Source organism: Macaca thibetana, chromosome 9 (assembly GCF_024542745.1).
Source record: "Macaca thibetana thibetana isolate TM-01 chromosome 9, ASM2454274v1, whole genome shotgun sequence".
NCBI lineage: Eukaryota > Metazoa > Chordata > Mammalia > Primates > Cercopithecidae > Macaca > Macaca thibetana.
The window spans coordinates 59,870,662-59,885,431 of NC_065586.1; the positions used below are offsets into that span (position 1 = coordinate 59,870,662).

General features: G+C 42.5%; 3 protein-coding genes across 26 annotated transcripts in view; 1 reads left to right on the forward strand and 2 right to left on the reverse strand.

The window, feature by feature from the left end:
- CHCHD1 (coiled-coil-helix-coiled-coil-helix domain containing 1) overlaps positions 1-14,395 on the reverse strand; it is a 191,658-nt gene extending 177,263 nt beyond the window's left edge. Inside the window, exon 1 of the mRNA XM_050803583.1 lies at positions 14,392-14,395. The gene's annotated coding sequence lies outside the window, so the exon portion shown is untranslated. The remainder of the gene's footprint in view (positions 1-14,391) is intronic.
- Positions 1-14,770, reverse strand: part of FAM149B1 (family with sequence similarity 149 member B1) — a 519,129-nt gene that overhangs the window by 150,830 nt on the left and 353,529 nt on the right. The window lies entirely within an intron of this gene.
- The window catches only part of USP54 (ubiquitin specific peptidase 54), a 118,489-nt gene that overhangs the window by 101,056 nt on the left and 2,663 nt on the right, over positions 1-14,770 (forward strand). For 16 of the 24 annotated variants that reach the window (XM_050803342.1, XM_050803345.1, XM_050803340.1 and 13 more), the window contains 4 exons: positions 2,014-3,389; positions 9,995-10,113; positions 10,430-10,570; positions 14,278-14,461. In XM_050803342.1, coding sequence (XP_050659299.1) covers positions 2,014-3,389; positions 9,995-10,113; positions 10,430-10,570; positions 14,278-14,461 — 1,820 coding nt within the window. Of the gene's footprint in view, positions 1-2,013; positions 3,390-5,093; positions 5,170-9,994; positions 10,135-10,429; positions 10,571-14,277; positions 14,462-14,770 lie in introns of those variants that run through there. The other 8 variants (XM_050803354.1, XM_050803356.1, XM_050803349.1 and 5 more) reach the window with 6 other exon arrangements.

Here is a 14,770-nt window from a genome sequence, read left to right on the forward strand (position 1 = left end):
AACGCCAGGGGAAGAAGTGACCATGAGTACTCTATAGCAAGAGCTCTCATTGTCTTGCCGACTGAAGGGGAGAGAGGAGTCCTCTGAAAAGATTTTCTTCTTTCAGGTCAGACATACAGTGAAAAACTCATTGTACTGCTGGTCCTTTCCTTAATAATTCCTAGGATGCAAAAGTACAGCATAATAAGACTATTTGTCCACATTTCCCATGGGTAACTTTAGCCCTGGACTTGTGTAATGCGATTATTATATTTGTGTATATATATATTACGTTCTTAGACATGGCAATCTAGGCTACATTTCATGTTGTAGTAGCTACCATGTGATTTATTTTGGGATTTCAATGCTTCCTATCCTTATGGAAGCCGAGAAAGCAGTCTTTCTTGCTCTGATTGCACCATAAAGAAGAGACACAATGATTCCCTTTGCTTTGCTTCTTTATGGTCAGGACTAGGAAAGAAGTTCCAGTAGTCATTGTTGTAGTTCTCTCATCTTAGCCCTTGAATTTGGCTTTTACTTAGAATAGATGAATTTAAATAAACATTAATTTGGACCATTAATAATTCTGAGTAGTTTTCAAAATACAAATTAATAAAAGCAGTTAGCTTTTTTTTTTTTTTTTGAGACAGGATCTTGCTTTTTTCACCCAGGCTGGAGTGCAGTGGCACGATCATAGCTTACTGCAGCCTCAACCTCCTGGGTTCAATGTTCAAAAGGCAAATGTTCAAAAATAGTTAACTGCTAGGCATGGTAGCTCATGCCTGTAATCCTAGAATTTTGGGAGGCTGAGGAGGGCAGATTATTTGAGTCAAGGAGTTTGAGACCAGCCTGGGCAACATGGTAAAACCCTGTCTCTACAAAAAACAAAAAAAATTTAGCTGGGCATGGTGGTGCATACCTGTGGTCCCAGCTACTTGGGAGGCTGGGGTGGAAGAATTGGTTGAGCCCGGCAGGTCAAGGCTACAGTGAGCTGTGATGGTGCTGCCACACTCCAGCCTGGGTGACATTGAAAGACCTTGTCTCAAAAAAAAAAAAAAAAAAAAATGCAGGTCTATTTGATGCTAAAGCACATGTCCTTAACCATTATGTATATTGCCTTTTATGATTAGGCTTCCCATATTAGTATATCTTACTCTCCATAATGTTATAAGGGTGACTGGGTGACTATACCCTCAAAAGTTTATAGTATATTTTCATTTGAATTTAGGGGCTTGTTTTGAATATAAGCAATTTAGATAGGTAAACCCTTTCCAGAAAACATATACTTCCTGATGTATGTGAGTGATTGAGGCTTTATTTAAGTCCTTGTAACATTAAGTTTTTAAAATCAGAAATACAAAACAATTAGTGAGAAACCAACTAAATAGAGTTAATCCCTACTCCTACTCCTAAATCTCAAGGGAGTCATATTGCTTTGGGGAAACATCTCAGTGACTAATAGAACAAAATCCAGATTTTAAAAACATATTTGAAATGGTTGATTTCTGTGTATTCCCATGAGCCCAAATCACCGTGTATTTTGTAAATGTGGCCTCATGGTTCCTTTGGCTGGGCTGCCTCTCAGGACTCCAGGTAGGACTTGCCTCCCTGTATAGCATCCTGGATTTTTGCTGTTTGGTATGAGTGATTTTCAGGCTTTGCTTACCTTCCATGTCATCTGCATGTGAGACTAGCTGATTTTGTTTCCTAATTTGCAAGTAGAATGTGATTGGAATGCGACTTCACAGGTAGTGAAGAATATTGGCAAGGGGTCCACTTAATGTTACTGTGCACCTTTAGTGAGGGCATTTAATAAAGAGGATTAATGTTACCTATTTACCTTGGTGTGAGCTGACCATGTGCCTTTTCTTTTGTGATCCTCTGAACTACTGACTCTACTTGTGCTTGTCTTTCTGTTTATTTTTACCATTCCCTGTGTGAATAGCTAGAAATGGGAATGGAATGAACAGTTCTTTCTGTAAGCGTTCCTGTCAGTCAAGGCAGCTTATGACTAGCTGTCTCCATTTGTTTCAGTGAACAGCCTATCCCGCTCCAAGTATTGTTAAGCCAAGAGGCCCAACTGGAACCCGGCACGGATACAGAGTTTGGGGCCAGTTCTTTCTTCCATTCACCTGCTTCCTGCCATGAGTCACACTCATCACTATCTCCAGTGTCATCTGCCCCACAGCACAGCTCCCCCAGTAGATCTGCCTTGAAGCTTCTGACTTCGGTTGAAGTAGACAACATTGAACCCTCTGCATTCCACAGGCAAGGTTTACCTAAAACACCAGGATGGACTGAGAAGAATTCTCATCATAGTTGGGAGCCATTGGATGCCCCAGAGGGTAAGCTGCAAGGCTCTAGGTGTGACAACAGCAGTTGCAGCAAGCTACCTCCACAAGAAGGAAGAGGCATTGCTCAAGAACAGCTATTCCAAGAAAAGAGGGACCCTGCTAATAACCCCTCCCTGGTGATGCCTGGAATAGCCACCTCTGAGAGGGGAGATGAACATAGCCTAGGCTGTAGTCCTTCAAATTCATCAGCTCAGCCCAGCCTTCCCCTGTATAGAACCTGCCACCCCATACTGCCTGTTGCTTCTTCATCTGTGCTTCGCTGTCCTGATCCTCTGCAGAAAACTAACCAATGCCTCCAAGGCCAAAGCCTCAAAACTTCATTGACTTTAAAAGTGGACAGAGGCAGTGAGGAGCCCTACAGGCCAGAGTTTCCCAGCACGAAGGGGCTTGTCCGTTCTCTGGCTGAGCAGTTCCAGAGGATGCAGGGTGTCTCCATGAGAGATAGTACAGGTTTCAAGGATATAAGTTTGTCAGGTAGTCTAAGGAAGAACTCTTCCCCTTCTGATTCTAAGCCTCCTTTCTCACAGGGTCAAGAGAAAGGCCACTGGCCATGGGCAAAGCAACAATCCTCTCTGGAGAGTGGGGACAAACCACTTTCCTGGGAAGAGTCCACTGAACATTCTTCTCTTGCCTTAAACTCTGGGTTGCCTAATGGTGAAACTTCTAGGGGAGGACAGCCCAGGTTGGCAGAGCCAGACATATACCAAGAGAAGCCGTTCCAAGTGAGAGATGCTAGGTCTAAGGATCTGGGCAGCAGTGCTGACTTGGGGACTTCCTTGCCTTTGGATTCCTGGGTGAATGTCACAAGGTTCTGTGATTCTCAGCCTAAACATGCGGCCTCTAGGCCAGGAATGAAGTCCTCCCCTCATGATTCCCATATGTGTGTAACCTATCCAGAGAGAAATCACATCCTTTTGCATCCACATTGGAACCAAGACACAGAGCAGGAGACCTCAGAATTGGAGTCTCTGTATCAGGCCAGTCTTCACGCTTCACAACTTGGCTGTTCTGGATGGGGGCAGCAGGATACAGCCTGGCACCCACTTAGCCAAACAGGTAAGAATGCAAACAGGGGTTGCGGGGAGGAGGGAGGATCATATAAAAGCTGAAAGCAGGGAAAGATCAGAAGGGGGTATTCTATACAGATAGTATCCCCAGCTTAGTAGGAGGTAGTAGAACTTTCTACTTTACTCAGAAAGCCTCCATGACAAGAGCTAGACATTTTTCTGGCTAGAGTGGAGGAAGGGGCAAAATTATCACTCACAGGCAACTTCCCTCCTTCTAAAGTAAGAGATTACTAAGTATTTGCCCATGGCTTCTCCCGTATGCTGTGCTAAAGAATGGTTCAGGGCCGGGCGCGGTGGCTCACTCCTATAATGCCAGCACTTTGGGAGGCCGAGGGCAGATCACTTGAGGTCAGGAGATCGAGACCACCCTGACCAACATGGTGAAACCCCGTCTCTACGAAAAATACAAAAATTAGCTGGACGTGGTGGCACATACCTGTAATCCCAGCTACTTGGGAGGCTGAGGCACAAGAATGGCTTAAATTGGTGACGTGGAGGTTGCAGTGAACTGAGATTGCACCACTGCACTTCAGCCTGGGTGGCAGAGTGAGACCCTGTCTCAAAAAGAAAAAAAAAAAAAGCGTTTTAACCAGAAACTCTGTACCCATTGGCAAATCACTCTTTATCTCCTCCTCCTCTTCCCCCAACCCCAGGCAACTCATCTATTTTCTGTCTCTAGAGATTTGCCTGTTCTGGACATTTCATATAAATGGAATCATACAGTATGTGGTCTTTTGTGACCAGATTTTGACATAATTGTAGTTCCTAAAGTGTTATATAAACACTGCTCTTGACCTATATTCTGAATTTCATCGTACTTTGAACTTGAGCAGACACCATCTTATAGATATCTAAAAAATAAGAAATTACCTTTTGTTATGGGGAATTTCAAATATATTCAAAAGTAAAGAATAAGAGTAGGCCGGGCACAGTGACTCACACCGTAATCCCAGCACTTTGGGAGGCCAAAGCGGATGGATCACCTAAGGTCAGGAGTTGGAGACCAGCCTGGCCCACATGGCTCTACTGAAAATACAAAAAATTAGCTGGGCGTGGTGGTGGTGGACGCCTGTAATCCTAGCTACTCAGGAGGCTGAGGCAGGAGAATTGCTTGAACCCGGGAGATGGAGGTTGCAGTGAGCTGAGATTACACCATTGCACTACAACCTAGGCAACAAGAGCAAAACTTCATCTCAAAAAAAAAAGACAAAATAAATGTTATGATAACCCTCCGGGTACTTATAACCAGCTTCCATAGTGATTATCTTGCAGTTATCAACATATGGCAGTTATTTTATTTTATTTTATTATTTATTTTTTAGACGAGGTCTTGTTCTACCTCCCAGGCTGGAGTGCAGTGGCGCGATCTCGGCTCACTGCAACCTCTGCCTCCTGAGTTCAAGTGATTCTCCTGCCTCAGCCTCCCAAGTAGCTGGGACTACAGGTGTGCACCACCACGCCTGGCTAATTTTTGTATTTTTAGTAGAGATGGGGTTTCACCATATTATCCAGGATGGTCTCCATCTCATGACCTCGTCATCCGCCCACCTTGGCCTTCCAAAATGCTGGGATTACAGGAGTGAGCCACTGCGCATATGGCCAGTTTTGATTTAGCTATACCTCCACCACTTTCCTTTCCCCTCTACATTATTTTATTTTATTTTTTGAGACAAGGTCTTGCTTTGTTGCCCAGGCTGGAATGCAGTGATGCCATCAGGGCCACTTCTGAGGTCCTCCCACCACAGCCTCCTGAGTATCTGGGACCACAGGTACACACCACCACATCTGGCTAATTTTTTTGTGTGGTTTGGAGAGACAGGGTTTTGCCATGTTGCCCAGGTGGTCTCTACCTCCTGAGCTCAAGTAGTCCACCTGCCTCAGCCTCCCAAAGTGCTAGGATTACAGGCATGAGCTACCATGCCCAGCCTCCTCTAGATTATTTTAAAACAAATCTCTGAATCTCTGACATTATATTAATTTAGCATGTATCTCTCAGAAATAAACATTCTTTTTTTTTTTTTAAATGAGATGGAGTCTCGCTCTGTCACCCAGGCTGGAATGCAGTGGCACGATCTCGACTCACTGCAGCCTCTGCCTCCTGAGTTCAAGCGATTCTCCTGCCTCAGCCTCCTGAGTAGCTGGGATTACAGGCGCACACCACCACGCCTGGCTAATTTTTTTTGTGTGTGTATATATATATACACACACACACACATATATATATATATTTTTTTTTTTAGTAGAGACAGGGTTTCACCATGTTTGCCAGGCTAGTCTTGAACTCCTGACCTCAGGTGATCCATCTGCCTTGGTCTCCCAAAGTGCTAGGATTACAAGCATGGCTACCGCACCCGGCCAGATTCTTTTTTAAGAGACAAACCTATAATATTATTATACCTAAAAAATTAACAATAATTTATTAATATAATACCTAGCCAATATTCCAGTTTTCTCAGTGGTCCCATAAATGTCTTTTTACAGTTGTTTTATTTCAAGTCAGGATTCAAACAAGACACACACATTGCTTTTTGATGGTAAGGTTCGTAAGTCTTTTTTTTGTTGTTGTTGTTTTTGGTTTTGGGTTTTTTTGTCAGTATGATACCCTCTGTTTTTTCCCCTTCCATTTATTTGTTGAAGAAATTTGGTCATTGTCTTTTAACATTTCACACATTGTAGATTTTGCTGATTATAGTTTTAAGTCTTTAGGAAAAAAAAACTTGTTGTGGCCGGGTGCAGTGGCTCACGCCTGTAATCCTAGCACTTGGGGAGGCCAAGGCAGGCAAATCACGAGGTCAGTTCAAGACCGGCCTGGCCAACATGGTGAAACCCTGTCTCCACTAAAAATATAAAAATTAGTCGGGCATGGTGGCACGCACCTGTAGTCCCAGCTACTCGGGAGGCTGAGGCAGGAGAATCACTTGAACCCGGGAGGCGGAGGTTGTCGTGAGCTGAGATCAGGCCACTACACTCCAGCCTGGGCAACAGAAGGAGACTCTGTCCCAAAAAAACCACCATATTCTTCTAGCCCTCATTTTTCCTGCAGCTTAGTACTTAGAGCTAGAGGCTCAATTAAAATCAGATACAAATTTTAAAAACAATAATATTTAATAGGAAGTTCTTTGTATTTCTTACGCCATATCAGCAAATACATAATGTCTGGTAGTCTTTCTTTTGTTATGATTGATCAGTGAGTAGACACCATCTTAACCCTATCTTTTATTTATTCTAGAAATTCCCTTACAAATGGCCACCTCTACCTCTGCTTAATTTTTCTTTTTTTTTTTCCTGATGGATTCTCGCTCTATCACCTAGTCTGGAGTGCAGCAGTGCGATCTCAGCTCATTGCAACCTCTGCCTCCGAGTGATTCTCCTGCCTCAGCCTCCGGAGTAGCTGGGACTACAGGTGCACACCACTGCACCCGGCTAATTTCTGTATTTTTAGTAGAGACAGGGTTTCGCCATGTTGGCCAGGCTGCTCTTGAACTCCTGACCTCAGGTTATCCACCTGCCTCAGCCTCCCAAAGTGCTGGGATTCCAGGTGTGAGCCATCGCACCCTGCCTTCTTTTAAAGGAATCAGATTCTACTCCCTTCAGGAGGTTCCAGTGGCTACCTTCTTGTCTAGGAGTCACACTTGGCTTGATTAGAGGAACAGCCAATTCTAAACATTACTCTGTAATTCTTTTCTCTTTTTTTTGAGACAAAGTCTTACTCTGTCACCCAGGCTGGAGTACAGTGGCACGATCATGGCTCACTCCAGCTTCCACTTTCCAGGTTCAAATGATCCTCCTGCCTCAGGCTTCCAAATACAGATGTGCACCACCATACCTGGCTAATTTTTTAATGCTTTTTTTCTTTCTTTTTTTAGAGATGGGGTCTCACTATGCTGCCTAGGCTGGTCTTGAATTCCTAGGCTCAAGTGATCCTACTGCCTCAGCCTTCCAAAGTACTGGGATTACAGACATGAGCTACCACAGCCGGCCATAGCTGTAATTTTTTTTTTTTTTTTTTTTTTTTTTTTTTTTTTTTGCGATGGAGTGAGTCTCTGTTGCCCAGGCTGGAGTGCAGTGGCGCGAAGTCGACTCACTGCAGCCTCTGCCTCTCGGGTTCAAGTGATTATCCTGCCTCAGCCTCCTGAGTAACTGGGATTACAGGCGCCCACCACCACGCCTGGCTAGTTTTTGTATTTTTGTTAGAGATGGGGTTTTCACCATGTTGGTCAGGCTGGTCTCGAACTCCTGACCTCGTGATCTGCCTGCCTTGGCCTCCCAAAGTGCTGGGACTACAGGCATGAGCCATTGCGCCTGGCCTTAGCTGTAATCCTTAAACCTGGCTACCTATAGTCATCTGAGGAGTGGCTCAGAAAACCCAAAAAACACATGAATAATTTTATAGAAATAAGAACATAATACACATGCTGTTTTTATTATACACAATTTTCCTGTCTCTTCTCTCACAGCCATCCCTCCTTCCCCAGGTAATTATGTAGTGTGCATACATTGTATTTTTCTGTTCATATAATCCTATGTAGACCTACATATACAGAAAGTGGTTTTTTTTTTTTTTTGCTTGTATATCATTTTACATATTTTTTCCTTTTAATGCAACATTTCATTAAAATTCCTTCACATCATCTCGTTTAACTCAGTTCATTCTTTTTAAGTGACTGAACAATATTTAGTATTAAACCATAATGTATTTAGCTATTCTTCTATAGATGGGCATTACTTTATTTCTAGTTCTTGGCTACTATAAATTATGTCAGTAGAAAATATTCTTACACATATGTTGTTATGAACTGGTATTTTTTTCTTCTTCTTCTCAGGATTAGAATTGTTGGGCAACAGGATAAGTATATTTTTTATTTTACTGGCGATTACCAGGTTGCTTTTTAGGAAGACTGTAACATTTCACATTTCCCCCAATAATGTTCAAGGAGATATATATATATATATATATATATATATATTTTTTTTTTTTTTTTTTTTTTGTGAGATGGAGTCTTGTTCTGTCACCCAGGCTGGAGTACAGTGGCATGATCTTGGCTCACTGCAAGCTCTGCCTCCCGAGTTCATACCATTCTCCTGCCTCAGCCTCCCGAGTAGCTGGGACTACAGGCGCCCACCACCATGCTCAGCTAATTTTTTGTATTTTTAGTGGAGATGGGGTTTCACCGTGTTAGCCAGGATGGTCTTGATCTCCTGACCTCGCGATCCGCCCGCCTCAACTTCCCAAAGTGCTGGGATTACAGGTGTACACCACCATGCCCGGCCAAGGATATTTTCTTGGACTTTTTAGGAACCTTTCAAAAATGAAAATTCCCAGGCACCAACCACAAACCTTCTGATTCAGGTCTGTGGTAACATCCAGAAAGCTATATTTTTAAAAGTTCCCAGATGAATCTGAGGTGGTATTGAAAGCACTGCATTTAAGTACCCAGGAATACTGAAAATAACTAGTCTTACAGTACTTACATGAATAATATCAGCTTCAGCCAGATATAGATATATTAGAATCACATCATCAAATCAAGACATGAATTGGCCATGGACATATGTGTCAAATGTAGGTCAAGGGCATATACAGTTTCAGAATGGAAAACTTAATTAGCTGGATTGGGGTTAGCCCCTTGGGAGTCACCAATCCAGTTTAGAGCAACTCTGAACAATCTAGAAAGGTTTTGAAGAGAGGTAAGCATTTAGTAGTTATTTAGAATTTAAATGATTTGAGAGAAGCTAAGGAGAAAAGAGCATTACATGTGTAAAACATTCCTGAGGTGCTCCTGCTCAGAGTACAAGAGGTCACCAGGTGAGATGATAAGAGTACTGTGCTGAAAATCAAGAGAGTTTTAATCCTCGTTAAACTACTAAACTGTCAGACCCTGGAACTCATTTTCCTGTTATATAAAATGAGGAGGTTTGATAGATGATTATTTTGATCATTTCAATTCTGAACTAGACTGGAGATAATTTCTTTTGTCACCACAGATACTTCAGAAAATCACTGTGTTAGATAATTTCCTCTGTCTGTAAGTCTTGAGCCCAAGTCTGACAGAAGCTGATTATGTTTACAAAAATGAAATGAAGCAAGATGGGGACATTCAGTAAACTATCCATATTCTAAAATTCTTGTTTCTTTCTTTTTTTTTTTTCTTGAGACGGACTCTCACTCTGTCGCCCAGGCTGGAGTGCAGTGGCATGATCTTGGCTCACTGCAAGCTCCACCTCCTGGGTTCACGCCATTCTCCTGCCTCAGCCTCCCGAGTAGCTGGGACTACAGGTGCCCACCACCATGCCCGGCTAAGTTTTTGTATTTTTAGTAGAGACGGGGTTTCACTGTGTTAGCCATGATGTTCTCGATCTCCTGGCCTGTGATACACCCGCCTCGGCCTCTCAAAGTGCTGGGATTACAGGCGTGAGCCACCACATCTGGCCCCTCTTGTTTCTAAATTTCAGGAGCATGTCCCCCCGTTGAATTCAGGAATGCATATTTATTATTTAGTGAAACAACAACTCCTGAGTTTGTGCTGCTAGGCTTAGAGGTTAGGCCCTAGCAGAAGAAACAGCCTCAACTTGTATTTATGTTTTCCTCTTCAGGCTCTGCAGATGGCATGGGGAGGAGGTTGCACCCAGCCCCTGATCCTGGTCTCTCAAAGACTCCAACAGCAGAAATGGAGCAGAGTCTCCATGAAGCCAGAACAGTGTGTACTTCTCAGGTAGCAGCCTCAGGTGCTAAGGTGCTGGACCTGGGGTGTTGGGGAAGGAATTATGGAAAGATATGTCTGGTAGGGATGATGATAAGGCAGAGGCATGGTGATATGGGGCTATCAGAAGAAAATAAGGTCTATGATTGGGCTTCTTTTGAATTAGAGGAGATTTTTACATGGCCACTATCTTACCAATACATGTAATTCAGGTGTCTATTACTACTGAGTCTTCCCCTATTCTTTCCCATACCCTGAGGATAGTGTCTGTGGGAAAACCATAAGTCTGGTATTATGTGTCTGCCTGTATGTGTCTGTGTGTTTGAAGGCTACACCTTGCCGAGGCCTCAGCAGGGAGTGTGGGGAGGATGAGCAGTACAGTGCAGAGAACTTACGTCGCATCTCACGCAGTCTCAGTGGCACCGTTGTCTCAGAGAGGGAGGAAGCTCCAGTTTCTTCCCACAGTTTTGTAAGTAGAATCAGGGTCCATCTATTCAGAGCACCTTCCTCCTTGCTAAGCAAAAATACAGTGCAGGTGAAGAAGCAGGGAGAAAGTGAAGGTTGTAGTGTGAGGAAAAGCCCTGTGTACTCAGCAAAAATAAGGACACGCAGTCATTATTTTATTTACAAACATTCAGTTGGAGCCCGGAGGAATGTCCATTCCCTGTAGCAGTTCTGAAAGGCTGTGTGTGTTGTAGGGTTTCCTAGGGTGAGAAGAGTCATAATGGCCTTGAGAGGAATCTGAGAAGCAAAGGCTGCTGATTGGGTCAGAAGCCACTGCACTAATCAAAGGAAGAAGGAAAGAAATGGGATGCGGTATTGGTTTGCTTTTTCCCCTCACCCCCAGTATGTGATTGAATAGAATTCAGTGTGTTTTCAATCTAAAGTGAAGCGTGTGCATCAGCAAGAAAAAGAAAAAAACCTTGCGAATTTTCATATGGTACTAATGCAGTAATGTGTAGGCAGAAGGGGCAGGAAAGCCCAAGCCATTAGAGATCAACAGACTTAAATAATATCAGTGGCTAGGTCTGTAGGTAATCATACCTTTGGAGAATTTCACTTCCTTGCCCAAGTTGAGTTTTCATTACAGTAGAGGTCAGGGTACAAAGTACCAGTGCACTGAAGGTTGTCCACTAGGTCAGTTCAGGAAAAATGTAAAAACAGGTTTTAAATACATGGTACAAAAATAAAAAGGTATAAAAGCATATATGGTGAAAACCAAGTCTGTCTTCTACCAGCTCTTCAGATTCAGTTTCCCTCCTAAGAGGTACTCATTTTTCTAATTTTTAAAAATTAGCCGAGGCCAGACGTGGTGGCTCATGCCTATAATCCCAGCACTTTGGGAGGCCGAGGATGGTGGATCACCTGAGGTCAGGAATTCGAGACCAGCCTGGCCAACATGGCGAAAATATAAAAATTAGCTGGACATGGTGGGAGGGGGTGCCTGTACTCCTAGCTACTCAGTAGGCTGAGGCAGGAGAATCGCTTGAATCTGGGTGGCAGACGTTGCAGTGAGCTGAGATTGAGCCACTGCACTCCAGCCTGGGCGACAGAGCAAGACTCTGTCTCAAAAACAAAACAAAACAAACAGAAAAACTCAGCTGAATTTATAATAAGATTCATTCAATTTATTGTTCATAAATTCCTAAACAATTCTGATCAGGCTGCCATTCTTTTTTGGAAAAGGTGGACTCTCCTGCCTAGCATTTGTTCTCATGTACTTTCAATTCATTTAATGGCAAATTGTTATCTTCCAAGGAGAATTGGCTTCCTTTCTTCTGACTTCTGTATCATTCATTGATTCATTCTTTTAAATAAATACTTACTGATTCTGTCACAAGATTCCTAACACAAAAATAAACAAATAAATAAGTGCTTATTGAGTGTGTTCTAGGTATTGTGCTAGGTGCTGGAGATACAATGGTGAATTAGATGTAGTCCCTGCTTTTATGGAGCTTACAGTCTACAGTGAAGGACAGATAAATAAACAATTATAATGTATTAAGGATTTGATCCTATGAGAACATAATAGAAGGGACATTTAAATCAGGCTTGAGGTATCATGGAAGGCTTCCTGGAGGAAGCAAAAAGAATATAGCAGGTAAAAGGGACCTGAGCAAATATTAACTGAATTAAAATAAGCTTATTTAGTATGGCAGGATTAGAAAGTCTGGCGAGGGGAGATGATGGAGAGTGTTGACGAGAGGATACAAAGAATATTATGGACCGCAGACAGCCCCGTATGTCACAGTAAGTAGTTTGGAAGGATAGAGATAAGTCGACGTATTTGAGACCCAGTTAGGAAGTAAACATCAGTGGGAGTTGGTGCCTGCCTGGATGTTGGGAGAGGGGGTAAAGGATGATACTCAAGTTTTATGGTTAGATAATGATATATTTAAGGGAAGATATGTATTCAGTTTTGCATATATTAAGCTTGAGTGGAGATATCTGGCAGGCTTTTGGAATGAGATATATAAGCTGGAAATTGAAATTTGGGAATCATACCCATTGAAAAGAGGAAAAGACTTGCAGAAAGAGAAGAGGAGCCAGGACATATCCCTAAAGAGCATTAGATTTAAGGTGGTTCTTCTTTTGAAGAACCCTAAAAGGAGACTGAGAAAAAAAGACTAGAGAGACTGAAGGGAAACCAGGGATGTGTGGTACCATAGGCACCAAGGGGAGAATGTTTCAAGAAGAAAGGAGTAATTAGCTATGTCACATGCTGAGAGGAGTGGCACCTGGTCCTTAGGCGGTATGATAAATGCTTATTTTGTGCCATGTTGTGGTAGGTGCTGTGAGCATACACTGATGAAACAACACAAATTCTGCCCTTGAGTAGCTTGCAGTCTCATAAAGGAAATTAGACATACTGGCATATAGATTATTTTATTTAACGTATTATTACTAAGTGCCCACATTGTTCTAGGCACTGTTCAAGGTGCTAGGGATACTGAAGTAAAAAGAAATAGGGGAGAAAGACAATAAACAAATAAATGATATAATGCCAGACAATGATAAGTATGATAAAGAATAATAAAATAAGGCAAGAGAATAAGGAGTAAAGAGGTAATAGTGTTTTTTTTTTTTTTTTGAGGGCTATTCCTGATAGTAGGGTAGTGAGGGAAATCAGCTCTAAGGAAGTAACTTTTGATTAGAGACCTCAGTGATATGAAGGTGTGAGCCATCAGAAGAATATTCTTGGTAACAGAAACAGTAAGTATAAAGACTCTGAGGTAGCAATGAGCTTGGTGTGTTTGAGGAACATTAAAATTAGAGTGTAAAAGCTCCAGGAATGATAGGAAATAAAGTGAGGAGCAGTAGGGCCATATCACATAGGACCTTGTAGACCATGGTAAGGAGTGGATAGGAGATAGGAAGAGCAGATTGAAGGCTGTTGCAGTAGTCCAGGTGAATTTAAATATAAAACCCATAGGTAGAAATGATAGTCCTTGGCAAGTAATGGAACTGTGGATGCGAAGTAGGAAATCAAGGTCATTGCCAATGTTTGAATATGGGTGATTTAGGAAAATGAGGTACCAGGAGGAGGAGTTTGGAAGGATTTTGGTTCGATTTTGGATATGCTACTGTTTCAGATATTAAAGGGGAATATTTCTGGGTATTTATCATAAAAGTAGATAATTAATAGGGAATAGAGCAGGACATAAGCATCAGTAAATACAAACTTGACAGGCAAAAGAGGAAGCTGTGGAATGTATAGCAGTGACAGGAGAGAAGATAGGGTAGAGTTCTTGATTCTACATTTAAACATATATAGTTTTATTCCCAGTACTTAGAATAAGGATTTTTTTTTTCTCATTCTCTCAGGCTTTCTGAATTTCTCATATTTTGTTTTTATTTTTAAATTTCTATCTCAATCTCTCTAATTCTACTGTTAGCATTAAGGAGTTTGCTAAAGACCTGAATGGTAGGGTTGGGAAGGTGAGGGATATGAGGAGGACTGGTTAAGGGATAAGGATCTGAAGTTTGCAGTTTCTTAGAGGGCTGGCAGGGAGAGTGACTGAATAAATTGGGTCCTACTGCAGAACAAGGCATGTAGGCATGTTTGTGCTCTGGTTCCCTCCATTTCCCTTTGCTTGCCTCACTGTGTTTACCCAACTACATCCTGCTTTGTGTTAATCCTCATCTCTATGTTTTTTTGTCTTGTCTCATTATAAGGATTCATCAAACGTGAGGAAGCCTTTGGAAACCGGGCACCGTTGTTCCAGCTCCTCTTCCCTCCCTGTCATCCATGACCCTTCTGTGTTTCTCCTCGGTCCCCAACTCTACCCTCCCCAACCACAGTTCCTGTCCCCAGATGTCCTGATGCCCAGCGTGGCAGGGGAGCCCCATAGACTCCCAGGTAACTCCCCCAAATCTAATATTATATGCCAGAATTTGGTACCTTTTCAGGGGCCTCATAGGGTCAAATCAGTATACCTATGGGGAGCGGGGTATCCCAAGGTGGAGTGGTGTGAGGGTATGAATTACTGCTTCAAAGTTGTGCATTGATCCAGATAAATATTAAATCATTTGTTGGGCACCATGATTCTTAGACCAAGGGTCTAGACCAGCACCCCTAGAGTCTACTTATGAGAATGAACTGCTTCAGTCATGATAGAATAAGCTTTTAACTGACAAAGGGGAGTTAATACCCAGTCTTTGGGACACC